Genomic DNA, 13856 nt, shown 5'->3' with positions numbered 1-13856 from the left:
ACACACACACACACACACACACACACACACAGTTAGAGCTGCCCTGGTCCTGAATTACAGCACCTGAAAACGATTCTGATTTTCACATTAGAGTGCTGGCCGTCTCACTTCTCCCCCAAATAGCCAGTATTTAAGGAGCAGCCACTGCACGTTAGACCTTCTTATCTGTTGACCCATCAGCTAACAGACTTCCTGTCACTGAGGTGACACCCGGGAGAGAATGAGTGTGTGTGTCCAGAGCCTGAGGAGCCTGTCCTGCTGGTTTTCTTTGCTGAGGTAAGAGGGCTGTGGAGGGGGGTGGGGGTGGGGGGGTGTTCATAGTTATGGGAGAGCCACCTCCCACCTTGGGGCAGGCAGCCGCCTGTTCTCAAGCACCCACACCACACTGCCTGACCCCAACGCAGAAACATCATCTCGAGCCAGCTTGGACTGACCTGGCATTTAATTCCAGCCTGGCTACAGGCACACACTTCTGGGTCACAGTAGAGCCGACAATCACAGCCACACTCTTCCCGAGAGAGGCGGATGGCTCGAAGTTCTTGCTTCTCTTCGGCATCGATGCGGTGAACCCCAGATGCCCTGAGCAGGGCCCGCCGCCGCTTGGTGGGCAGAGGCTGCAGGAAGAAGTAGTCGTCCACCTCCACGTTTTCCACATCAATGTCTTCGTCAGAGACGTCATCCAGGGTCAGGCCATCAGCCTCCACCGACTCTACGGTCCCATTCTTGGTCAGCTGCCGACAGACAGGGGAGTTAGCCCGGTGGCACTCGACGCCAACACCCTCACAGACGGTCTCAAGCAGTCCCGCCCTGCACCCGGCCCTCCCTCCTTACTCATTACTCACAGTATAAAGCTCGCATTACACACGCCCAGGGTCCCAGGTACTGGGACCAGGGTCACCATGGTAAGCCCAGCCCAGCCCAGCCCCACGAAGCTCATGTCCCTACGTTATGATAGTTAACAATAAGTGATCATTCTAGATTACAAGTTCCCAAATACATTTGGCCTATCAGCCTCTTTTTAGCCGGGGGTGGGGGGGAGTCACCCAATTGGCAATTTAAAGTGTTTGGACTCCAGTGCATAATCCAGGAAAAAGTGTAGGTATCTGCTCTCCCAGGGGCCCTGGTGCTGTCGTGGTTACACAGTGGGCTGCTAACTGCAGGGTCAGTGGTTCAAAACCACCACCAGCTCCCACAGTTAGTCTCAGAAACCCACAGGGGCCATTCTACCCTGTGCTATCCGGTCACTAGGTTTTGGGACTCAGCTCGATGACAGTGAGTTAGTTTGGCTTACGGGTATCGCTCTAGAGCCACCCCCCCTGGCGGGGTGGGGTATCACCCACTTTGGGAAGCACCGTTGTTGCTGAGCTGGTTCCCACTCACAGGGCACAACACACTGTGCATCCAACAAAGTAGCCGCTAGATGTGTGTGACCGTCGAGTGTGACTCAGAGACCCTGTGGGTCAGGGGAAAGGACTCCAGAGTTCCTGGGCTGTGACTATAGGGCAGCCACCTCGTCCTCACACTCACTAGCCCAGCTTCATGCCGCGACTCAGCACTTGAACTCTCGCCCTGCCGCTGAGGAAGAGAATTCTAAATCTTATTTTCATCGAACTCAAATAGCTGCATCCAGGCACATGTCCTTTTAGTGTGCTTTGAGAAAACGGTACTGTCTAAAAACAGCAAAGGCCGTATGTAGCTCCCCTGCGTCCCGACATTCAATGGGCACCGTTTCCCAGCAGCATGCGCACACGCTCCATGTCTCTGGGTCACACTTGGGCAATTCTCACACTGAGGCAAGCATGTTCCCTAATGCTACTCCACTTAGGTGGAGTACCAAGTAAGCCCCCAGATCAAACCCACTGTGACCCTGTGCAGGACACAGAACTGCCCTGTTAGGTTTGCGAGGCTGTCAATCTTTACTTCTCTCTTCTGTGGAACGTCTGGTAGGTTTGAATTTCTGACCTGTGGTTAGCCACCCAAAGCCTGACTGTGCCCCCAGGACTCACTCCTCTTGTAGCCCCCCTGAAGGGTAAGTAAACGTAACGCTTAATACGTGCTCCTAAGTGAGAATCCATGCAACTCACTCAGTGTTTGGAACACAAACTCAAGGTATGATCAGATATAGGGGAAGTAAGAGGTATTGCTATGAAGCCCACAGAAACCTTCCTGAAGCAAAACCAAAATCAAAATGTGGCGCTATTACTTCTTGACGTCTCCACCCTGCCGGGCTGCATGCGCCTGAAGGAGACATTCCCTCTCTCGAACCTTCCTCCGCCCTCCAGAGTCCCAAGCTCTTCTATTTCTACCTTGTCCCCAGAGGAGGGCTGGCCTCTTTCCCCGCACTCAAAGGGACTTGATTTCAAATGCTCTTTGAGTTCTGGGCACAGAAGTATGAGAGGGGAAGATCAGGGTGGCAGGGTGCCGAGGGTCAGGGTCCCCCAACAGAGTGTGCGTAAGACAGCCTTTGTTACGACTCTCCTACAACAATTTTCCTTGGTCAAGCCAAGATTAGTCTCTGCTGAAATTGTCAACACCATTAACAACTGATCCTGCCTAGAAGAGTGATGGAAAGACAGATCAGCTCTTGAGGGTGGCGGATCTTCAAAAGCAACACTGCTAGCACTCACCTAGGCAACAGTTTGCTGAGGCCAAGACAGTCACTTCACACGGAAAGTGCCAAGCTGTGTGAGGACCCAGCCTTCAGGAGCCACATGCTACTGGTGACTCTCTGGTTTTCTTCCACCCACCTCTGGACTTCAGCCAGTGTCTGCATTCAACTTCGTTAAACCAATCCAAGGATCGCCCTACTGGTCCCCCACCCATTCTGAACAACAGCAATGTGGGGGAAGGGAGACGGCGGACAGTGTAAGACAGGAAAACAATCACCATTTACTAAGGGTTCATGAGGGCGGAAGGGGAGGGGAAGGAGGGAGGAAAAAAAGAGCTGATACCAAGGCTCGGGTAGAAAGAATGTGTTTTGAAAAGGATGATGGCAACATATGTACAAATGCGCTGGATACAATCGATGTATGGATTATTGCAAGAACTCTAAGTGACCCCAATCAAAGGATTTATTTTAAAAAAAATTTTTAAGGTCCCTAATGAGACTATCACAAGTGTATTACTGAGAGAGCTTGTCTACAGCCACTTACTGATCAGAGACGTATTTAAACACATGTGTTTGGAATAAACTCATGCATGGGCGGATTGAGGCGCTCTGGTGGCACAGTGGTCAGCCATTGGGCTACTAACTGCAACGTCGGCAGTTTGAAACCACCCACTGCTCCCTGAGAGAGATGAGGATTTCTACTCCTGTAAAGAGCCACAGTCTTGGAAACTCACAGGGGCTCTGCTACCCTGTCCCATAGGAGAGCTATGAGTTAGCATCAACTTAATGCCATTTTTCAAAATGTATGAACCAAAGGCCTATTAGCAATGCTTGTTACCTTGTCCTCGGATGCACGCTGTATGGCACCTGTCAAGAGAACAAATCCTGAAACCAGAAGCCTGATGCAACTAACACTGCGTGTCAGCACAAAGGACATCACACTTTGGGGACCAGTTTCCCAGATCCTTGCCTCATCTTCCCATGGATCTTCCTGCCTCATATTTCCCTCAACCTGAGTCCCCTGCCCTCGACCACACAGGCAAGGTGAGTTAGTTAATTGTGCCAGCCTGGCCAATAATCACATGTGGTGCTGGTTGAAAGGCGGAGGGATAAATGGGTGGTGAGCCTCGGCCTTTCTAGTTCTCGGGTCTCTTGTTTTGTGATGGTTGCATCGGGTGCAGCTGCCTTAGCAGTTCCCTGCTTCAGCTTGCAAGATGGATTTCCTACAAGACATCCCCAAGGAGAAGCCGTATGGATCTATCCTGATGCAACCCTGGGTGCTGGAGCAGCCATGTGGAGACCCCTGCCAGTGCTGAGATGCTTACACGTTCACTGACTCAGCTTTCCTCCTGCAGTCGGCATTATTGCCTCTGTTTTGTGAGGTGAAGGACTTTGTGGACTGGTGTTGGGTATGGGTTAATGTTGGACTTGTGGGCTTGGGCAGCATTGGGTTGGGATGTTTTCGTGATGCACCTTTTCTTTACATAAAACTCTCTCTTATACGTGAGTCGCCGTGGATTTGTTTCTCCAAAGTACCCAGACTAATACACAAGGGGATCCAGTTGGCTGATGTTTCTTAAGAGACAAGCCAAAAGGTGTTTTACGAAGTCATCTCACCAAACAGCCTTTCGCGTGTAGTCTCCCCTACCAATGAGCCCAAGACCACCTTCTGAGAACAAGGACCTTGACGTGTGGAGCAAGGCCACCGGGTCGTCCTGTGACCGGGAACCCCCAGTGTGATGTGTGCACACAGAGGCGCCTCACTGTGAGGCGAGAACACGAGCCGATTGCTAAAGCCCAGGCTCCCAAGCCAGGCCTGGAGGAACGTGTTCTTTCTCCTCTCTCCCTTTTTGACATGATCTCGAAGAGCAGCTGTGTTGGAGGGAGAGGGGCTGGCGTGACACAGAGGGGACTACTGACCGGCTGCAATCTGGGCTCCCAGGCAGCCAGCGAGCCTGGAAAGGGAAGCTTAGTGCAAGGACAGGCTGAAGGGACTCTGGCTGGACGAGCTCCGAGGTTCCCCGGAGAATTCAAGCCAGAAAACGAGGCCTTCCGTGTCCCCAGGCTCCGGAAGCTGCTGGCAGCGCACACACCGTAGCTGGAGGCTTGGCCGATTTCGTCAGACGGCTGCAGGTAGCGCAGGTAAAGGGGCTGCCCCTGGGAGCGGTGATGCAAGTGGCTGGGGAACCAGCTAGCTGCACCCCAAGCCTCCCTGTCTTTTTTTCTTTTGGTGGAGAAAGGAGGAGGGAGTTCGATGGAATTTTGGGAGTTCCCTATCTGCACCAGGCAAGGCCGGCTCTCGGCCCTTTCCGGCGTTGGCAACTTCCTAGTCACCCTCCTCCCTCTTCTCAAAGGGCAGGGGTGGGATGCGGCAGTAAGAAACCCACGGAGCTGTGGGAGTTAAGTGTCTCTGGACAGAGGCAGCCTTCTGACCCAGAGAGAAAAGAGCCTGCTGCCCATTAAATGGCACGGGGCAAGTGGACATTCTTTGGAGAAGAAAACTCGGTTCCCAATTCATATCAGTCATCATCACAAATGCACAGGGGCAGTTCTGCCCTGTCAGATAGGGTCAGAGTCAGAATCGCCTCGTTATCCACTTTATGGCAACGAGCATGCAGGTAAAAGGCATATATGTAAACAGTAAAATCCTACGAAAAAGTCAGGTAGCAAAAGCGGCAGAGCACAGGCAGCGACTGGTGATGGCAGCCCAAAAGGAAGACAGGCAGGAGAGAGCACACCAGAGGGGCCGACAACGCCTTTCATGACCAACTGCCTTCCTGACAGAAGCCCGTGGTCACAGGCTGGGGTACTCATGGAAAGGTTGGCAGTTCAAACCTACCCAGAGGCCCTGGAGAGAGTAAGGCCAGGAGAGCTGCTTCGCAAAGGTCATGGCCTGGAAACCCCCAGGAGTCAGAATCATGAACCGACAACAAGCTCCCCCTGCAGGGGAGACAGGATAGGCATATGAGGGCTTCTCGTGGGATCTGCACCGGATCTGCTCCTGAGACCCTCCACCCTGTAGCTCAGTCTCATTTGCCTGGCATTGCTGGCACAACTCCGAAGGGGGGGGGGGGGGGCAGGAAAGGTAGGGAACAGGACAGAATCCTGTTTCCACAGGTCACCCTTCCATGACACTGAGGAGAGGGGAAGTTTACTCTAGGGAGAGGGAAGCCAGCCTCCCACTGACCAGATTATTTGCCCAGCTGTTGCCATAGCAGCAGGAAGGTGAAGGGGCCTATGATGGAATTCCTCAGACAGAAGGAGTCGGAAGGTCACCGCAGTTAGACAGACAGGCACAGGTGGGCTCAGGGATGTGCCCCAAGAGCGCTCCCAGGGAGACAGGAAGGGGACCTGGTCAGCCCCCACCCTCCAATATCGGAGTGTGTCTTGGATACTGGGTATCAGCAGCTAGTCACCTGCTTTCAGATGGGTCAGCACACTCTGGACCCCCAAGAGACACCCGGTCAGCCATAAAGCTGTGTTCCCACGTTTGGTACCACACACTCTGGGGGACATTGCTGAAGACGGGTCGACACTTTGGCACTAAAATAGCACGTGAGGCTGGGGTGCGTGACAAAAGCCCTTCTGAGAAGTGTCTCTCCCTGTGCCTTTCACCTCCCAAACTTGACCCCTGGTTGTGTCAGACGCAGGCTCAGTACTACGCAGGTCGCCGCACTGGTCTGGTCATGGTGCTGCTGCGGCGACTGGAGCAGCGGGGCTGGCTGGCTGTGGGAACAGCAGGGTTCCTTCAGAGAAAGTGGAGAGCCACAACCTGGCCGGCCCACGGGCCGAAGGCAGCGTCAACCTGTGCTTCTGTCCTCAGGGCCCAGGGCAGCACACTGCAACGCCTCCCAGCAATCAGACTGTACACTTCACAACCAAGTGGGCATGTGTGGGCCTGAGGGTGGGGGATCCCGCGGAAGCCACTCAGCACCTCAGATTCAGACTTGACTGCAAATGAGGGACTTCTCCAGGAGAAAGGTGTGGGTCCCCTGGGTAGGAATCTCTCTGCAGGCCAAAGCTGACCATTCATGAACCATCAGTGGGTCTAAGCAGACAAGATGGACATCCCATTCTCTGCTGGGTCTACGGAGTGAGAGCCAGAGCATGAGCAGACGCACACACTCCCACGTGCGTTCTCAACAGCAAGACGGAAACAACCTGAAAACCCAGCAGGAGGGAGAGGAGGACACTTTGGAACACACACTCAGTGGAACACTACGAGCCCCTGAAAAGCAAGGAGGAAACCAGGAAGCACGTCACAGCCTGGGTGAACCCGGAGAACTTGCCAAAACGTTAGCCGATCGCTGAAGGACAAGCATAGGAAACAACTGTCATAAAGGGGGAAAAATTCGAGAAAGGTTTTCCTGCCAAAAGAAACAGACTTTAACGGGCGCGCAGGTGAGGGAAGAAGTGACAGGCTAGCGTGTAGACAGGTGTAAACCTGTGTGAAGGGGAAGAGAGACCAATGGGGGGAGGAGAGGCAAGCTCTTAGGTTTGATAAGTCGTTTAAAGTGATTGAATACAAAACGGATGATGTGAAATAAAAACCCACACATAATTCAAAATAAAAAACAATCAGTGGGCCTAATGTGCCCATTGCTGAAATGGCAAATATTTTGCCACTACTATCTATTTCCCACAGTAAAAGAAAAATCAATGCAGCCATCAATGGCCCTAGAGAAGCGGTTCTCAACCTGTGGGTTGGCGCGATCCCTTTGGGGGTTGAATGACCCTTCCAAAGGGGTCGCCTGATTCTTAACAGTAGCAAAATGGCAGTTATGAAGTAGCAACAAAAACAATGTTATGGTTAGGGGTGGTTCACCACAACAAGAGGAACTGTATGAAAGGGTCGAGGCATTAGGAAGGTTGAGAACCACTGCCCTAGAGTTTGGCACTGCATCTTGGCACATGGGATGCCCCACCCCCTTACGCACCTTCATCTTCTTGGCGTGGAGTTTCTCCTCCTTCAGGTGCTCACGCAGGGTCTCCCGGTGGCTCACCTCCTGCTCCTGGGCAAACTCACAGAGCGTGTAGCTGCGGACCGAGTTGTGGCGCTGGGCCATGCCCAGAGAGCTGCCACCCTGACTGGGCACGCTGGTGAAGCCCTGGCGCCGCGCGAAGTAGTACACTGTCACCTGGTCGAAGCGCACATTCTTCCTCCGCAGCTGCTTCTGCCGCTTCAGGATGGATGTGGCTGAGAAGGAAGCATGGGGCAGTTGGTCACCCAGAGGTGGCCTCTGCAGCCACCTGGCTCTTTCACATATCCTGCTTCTCAGCATTCCTTCCCCCAGAGGGCTCTCTGCTCCGACTGACCTTCCCAGTTCTCAGGTCAGGCCTGCACAGCTGGAAGGGAGGAGTGGCACGTCACTGGGTCAAAGCACCACCCCAGGACTGCCTTCACCCAAACAGGACCACACAATCCATTTATAGGCATGGCCAGGAGGGGGCGCGCTCAGGAATCTTTTCATGACTCAAGTCTCTAGCTACATTGTCCAATTCAGTAGCCAAATGTGGCTACTTGTTTCTATTTTTTTTTAAGTTTCTATTAATGAAAATGAAATACAATGAAAATTTCCGTCCCTCACACGCAACTACTGGCTACTGAATTGGGTGGTGAAAACACAGACCATTCCTACTCTAACAGAAAATGCTACTGGAACAGTATTGATCTCTGGCAGGAATTGGTGAGCCAGAGATTTTAGGCTTCATAGGCCACAAGGTCTCTGTTGCGCTTCCTCAATTCTCTCATTGTGGTGTGAAAGCAATTACAGACACCAGGTAAATCAATGGACGGGCTGTGTGCCAATAAAACTTTATTTAACCAAACTGGTCACAGGCCCACACAGGCAACCACTGGATTTATTGTACCTGAAGGAACTGAGCCACACAGATGAAAATGGCTTAACTTATGCCAGCTACAAGAGGTGCAATTTTTAGGAGTTCTGGTAGGAAAGATTAGTGCCCCAAGCACTCTCTTCTTCAACACAGTCCAGGCTCCTTCTGGAGAAGTAAAATCAGCTGGAACAAATGAGACTCAAGTCTACGGCTAGTACAGCAGCTCACTGCCGTCAAGTTAATGTTGACTCACAGTGCCCTGCTGTGGGTTCCTGAGAGTGTAGCTGTTTATGAGAGTAGAAAGCCCAGTCTTTTTCCTCCAAGAAGTTGCTGGTGGTCTTGAACTGCCGACCATTTGGAGCTCAGGCCTATGTATTTATAACCCGCTACATCATGAGGTATGCAGGCAGCAGAGTCTCCCGAAGAACCACCACCAGGTTGTGCTAAGAGTAGGAAAGACTGTGACTCCGGCCAAATCCCCCAGCTGGGCGGGGTTGACACAGAGCTCGGAAGCCTGGGTGCGGGCAGGAGGGGCAGCTCACTCACGTGTGAAGCTGCTGCTGGCTGGGGGATTGAGGCTGTCGCAGCTGTCGGCACTGTCACTGCTGGAGACCTCGTCGTCTGAATTGGAAACGGAGGAGCCCACATCCACATCATCGAACTTCCTCTTGAGACCTGAGCCCGTGAATGCATCCATTGGCTTCTGAAGGGTTTTCCTTGGGGAGCCCACCACGTTGGCCCCAACGCCCCAGCTCACCAGCAGCCAGCGGGGCGCATTAGGATTCTGCCGGGGAGAAGAAGCGTCAGCATTCCTGCCCTTAGACAGTCCACCCACACACCCTCACACTCTGTATGATGGCTATGCTCTGGGAGACGAGGTCATTTGTCTCTTCTGATTTCCATCAACGTTCTCCCGCCTTTTGTTTCCCCTCTTAGAAAAATGATACGGAGTGGCCCCAGCACCCTTCCCGGTTGAGCACAGGCCTCTGGTTCTAAGCCAGCTGGCCTCTAGCCTTCATTAGCACAGGGATCACAGGAGCTGCTCTTCGGATCACACAGGAGGGTGGGATTGGGGTTCAAGCACAAAATTAGGCTTTGCCTAAACCTAGTTGAGACCCAATTATTTTTCGAAGTGAAAATGTAAGCCTGGCAGTTCCCAAAGTGTATACCTTAATAGACTAGTTGCAAGAGTAGTAATAGCTTTTACATGGAAACAGCCCCGGCCGGGTCCAAACAGTGTAGAACCTCTCAGGGCCTTCCATTATGCTAATGAGCACAGTGAGGCAGAAGAGAAAACACAGAATGCCCTGTTTCTGCCAACCTGGAGATGTAACCCTTCAGTTCCAGAATGCTTGGGGGGGTGGGGGGAGATGGAGGGCGGTGGCAAGTGACCCTCGGGGCACACCCTGGGAAATACTGCTTTGCACTCCCGTTTCTTAAGACATCTGGCAGCTAGGAAAACCCTTCACCCAGATCTTCACAAGTACCGAGTGTCTCATCAAGTTCCTAAAAAGGTCAACTTTGCTCCTGGAGAATGGATGGAAGATTAGAATCTGTTCTGGTTTCCAAACCCACCATCTCTGCCAGCCTCGCACCACGCCACAAAAATGGGCCTCATCTCACCTCGCATCCACCTCTGCGCCGGGAAAACGCAGCCTCCCGATCCTCACCCGCAGTGAAAAGGTCAGAGAGAGAGAACACGGGGCTGGAGAAGGATCATTTTTTTAAGAACACAACCAAGGAGTCCTGATAGCCCCCCCACTTCCAGGGTACTCCTTGCCTGTCTTCTCCACCTCTGGATGGCATTTGGGAAGGATGGGCATCGGCTGGGGCCCCATGCTCTGCATCAGTCAGGCCAGAATCGCCCCAGACTATGATCTCACCAGTTGCTAATGATGCAGCAGCAATACCACTGCCCAGAAAGACAGGGATGCATCACCGCAGGGCAGCTACGCAACCACCGAGAGGCGCCTGCGACGAGCTTGCTTCTCTTTGGGACTGGGGCTCTTGGAAGTTATGTGTCTGCTCTGGAGTCGGCTCACCATCTCCAACCAGACTTCCCAAGTCAGACTTCCCAGAAGGCATGTCCCACAGGGATCTATCTATCTATCCATCCAGGTCACATCCAAACTCTGCCTCCAAGTCACAAAATGTCCCTAAGAAAGCTCAGCCTCCACCAGTCTCAAGACAAGCATAGGCCTGAAATCAAATGTGCCCAGGGTGTGTGTTGGGGACGGGGACAAGAACTGTACGTCAGAGTGGAAAAGCAAGCCCAAAGCACCAGTTGGGTTTTTCGAGTCACCGATCCTGCTGGCGGAGGTCACATTTCTAGGACGTGGTAAGAATAGAGAAAGCCGGGGACATTTTTATGGGTTATGATTTTAGCTGGGTTTAAAGATACCAAGTCACTAAGAAACTTTTCATTTCTTTCTATTAAAAGGGTGGCTGAGTATTTATATAGATGGAATCACGTTGACCATTAAGCCGAGTGCCAATTTTCCTACTTATTTAAGGAATGCCTTCCCAACGACACACGAGAGAGCAAATGCAACCGAGAACCTGCTCTTTCAAAAGGGGCTCTCGCTAGTCACCGCTCCAGTTTCCAGGCAGCGCTGCCATTAGGAAAGAAAGCACTGTCTCTTCAGTCGGGAAGCCCTCCGGGATTTAAGCAGGCCAGAAGCAAAGGTGTACTCTCGTTCTCGGCTCAGGTGTCCCCGCCTCCAGTCACGTGGCTTCTGTTGGAGCATTTCTCTTCCAGTCCCCCAGGAGCCTGGGTCTGGTCCACAGGCACCTTCCAAGCTAAGAGGTCTCCAGGGTCTCAACGCAGCTGCCCCGAGAGGTGGTCGCTTCTTTCTGGGACTCACAGCGCCCCCAGAGGGCAGGGTGGAACTGCCCCCCACCCCCGGGGTGTATGGAACTAGAAAGCCTGCTCTTTTCCCCCAGAATGGCTGTTAGATTTGAACCACCAACCTTGCAGCTAGGAAAGGTGCCTGCTTCTTCATTGTGGCTTGGAAGGAGACTCACTGAAGGAGTGGGAAGCAGCAAGCAAGCAGCCCAAGTTTACCCCGCAGTGCCACAGGGCTCGCTGGGAGCTGGAGCGGGCTTGCTGGCTGCCTTTCCCATTCTCCTCCCCTTCTTCCAGGTCTTCCTCACTTCCGCTTCGGAAAGAGGGCTTTCGGAGCAATGGTGAGGACAGGGAGGAGTGGGGAGAGAAAGAAAGAAAACAAAGGTGTGGAACCTAAGAGAAAGATCATTTACTACAAAATACAGGGAACACAGGTAATCTGCGTCTCTATGTGTGAAACTTTGCATACATACTGACCTAAGACCTAACCACTGCCATTAGCTTTGATAGAAAGAATCCTCAAGGAAACCCCAGGCTTCTGGGGTAGGACCTCCACCCCAACCCAGGACCTGTTAGCATCCCTGTCTGATATTATCCCAGTACAATGAACAGTTTGTCTTGACAATGGACACGACCTTACTGTCCTCGTCCAACTCTCGACTGTGAACTTCACTTGTTATGACACAGATGTTCCCTGGACCCCACCAGGAGCACACCCCATCTACTTCCACAGTGGCTCCCAGCCTCTCTCTTTTGCAAGAGCAACAACTAGAGTAAGCTTCACTTTCACTCCTTCAGGGAATCTCCTTCCAAGCCACAATGCAGAAGCAGGCACCTTCCCTCACCCCACTAGTCATGTATGGAGGTTCGATGCCTGTGATCAACACACACGTACCCAGAGGTATCCATCACTCACTTACATCCAAGGAAACCATCCAGGTGAGACTGGAGAGGCGGGTCACCAGCGACACTCGACTGTCAAAAGGACCAACTCAAACAACAAATGGCGGCGATGGGAGAAAATGGTGCCAACCTCTCTCAAAGCTTTTAAACGCCCGTGAAAAGAAATACCAGCTGACATTTCCTGGCTACATGCCTTGTGGTCTTTTTTCAAGGGTTTCTAGCTGAACATTTCCCAGAGGTGTTAGGAAATAGTTCAGATCTACAAGCACATAGAAGACAGGAGGCTGGCACCAAATAAAATCCAGCACATTTGTAATTTTGTATCAGATCTAAATCTTTTCAGGCCTATGAGGAATGTTACCACCACATGTGTGTGTGTGTGGGAGGGGGTGGAGAACCCAGCTTGTGAGACTAGCAGAGGAGGAACTAGCCAGGGGGGGGGGGGGCGGTTAAAAAGCTGTGGCTGCAGAATATATATGCAAACTTAGAGTCCGTGTAAGCCTCTCAAATGGGGCCTAAATAGCAAAGGAAAGTAAACCTCACAGGAGAGAGTCTCTGGACTGTAAGGCCAGTTTTGGCTTAAGGTCAAGGGGCAGAAACATCTAGAAAGAACCACAAGGCCACCACCCACACTTGGGTCAGAAGAAAGCAGGCTGCCTGCTCTGTGTTGTGATAAACCTGAATCAGATGACCTGTCTCGTTTCTCCTTTTAGAAGAGACTGCAAGGAAGGGAAATACTCAAGCACTAGGAATTCAATGATCCATGTGTCCTGTGATCACGAACTCTCATTAAGCACTTCCGTGAAAACATCCTGTCTAAACTAGGTAATTAAAGAAAGCACACAGACCCCTCACGGCTCTGCTCTGTCGGCCCATTCACTAGCACAAGTTTGGAATTTGGCTATCCAGGTCTTAAGCCACTAAGAAATGGGCGCCACAGGCTCTTGATAGGAGAACGGGAGAGGAACCATTGTACCCAGTCATGTGTTCACTCTGGCGTACACACCAACATCCTGGCTTTGGAGATTTGCAAGATGGAAAGTCAGTGAAAGAAAATTTGAATCAACTACGGATTTACCTTGAACTGATAAACTGCAGGACAAGAGGACAGTGTGCCTCTTGGGAACGCTGGCTACCATTTCATATTGGTGAAAGGTGCGTGTGTCAAACTGCCACTCTAAACCCCTTTAAAAGGTTGAGTCAAGGCCATGCCACTAAAAGGGATGGGTGTAGTCAGCTGCGCCTTAGGGCCTGTGAAAAAAGACTGTGCTAGTAGCCACCAGGGCAAGTGAAGCTTTCGTTTTCCCACACTACGCCAGAAAAACGGGAGACGTCAGGAGCTGAAGAGACAATGTCAAGTCACCAGCTTCCTTCAAAGGACACCCCAGCTGAACCCTTCGGATCTGGGCTCATTTTTCTGCCTCCCGCTAACCTTCCCGCTCATTCCAATCGCTTCAGCTTTCCCATCCCTTCCTGCCTGCTCTCACAAATTCCCAACCAGTCCTTCCCACATTTTCCTCTATTCTCCACCCCCCGCCCCCCCTTCCTTCACTTTCCTCCATCCTACATCATCTGCACTCCGTCCCGAATTCAACCCTCTCCCGCAATCCTGTCGGCTTCCTAGCCGCCTATCGGGCTGCCCCCAGCGCCCCCCGCAGCCCC

General features: G+C 52.2%; 1 protein-coding gene across 3 annotated transcripts in view; it reads right to left on the bottom strand.

Moving 5' to 3' along the window:
• The window catches only part of CSRNP2 (cysteine and serine rich nuclear protein 2), a 15893-nt gene extending 2196 nt beyond the window's left edge, over positions 1-13697 (bottom strand). Inside the window, exons 1-5 of one of the 3 annotated variants that reach the window (XM_004711378.2) lie at positions 12212-13697; positions 11417-11618; positions 8993-9230; positions 7546-7805; positions 435-731 (exon numbers count right to left, since the gene is read on the bottom strand). In XM_004711378.2, the coding sequence (XP_004711435.1) occupies positions 435-731; positions 7546-7805; positions 8993-9143 (708 nt within the window). In that variant the 5' untranslated portion in view covers positions 9144-9230; positions 11417-11618; positions 12212-13697. Of the gene's footprint in view, positions 1-434; positions 732-7545; positions 7806-8992; positions 10152-11416 lie in introns of all 3 variants that reach the window. The other 2 variants (XM_045287324.1, XM_045287323.1) reach the window with 2 other exon arrangements.
• Between the last annotated feature and the right edge of the window lie 159 nt (positions 13698-13856).

Source organism: Echinops telfairi, unplaced genomic scaffold (assembly GCF_000313985.2).
Source record: "Echinops telfairi isolate 266 unplaced genomic scaffold, ASM31398v2 ScPeMD7_12;HRSCAF=54, whole genome shotgun sequence".
Classification (NCBI taxonomy): Eukaryota; Metazoa; Chordata; class Mammalia; order Afrosoricida; family Tenrecidae; genus Echinops; species Echinops telfairi.
The sequence above is the reverse complement of the archived record's forward strand: the minus strand, read 5'-3'. Positions and strand labels throughout refer to the sequence as shown.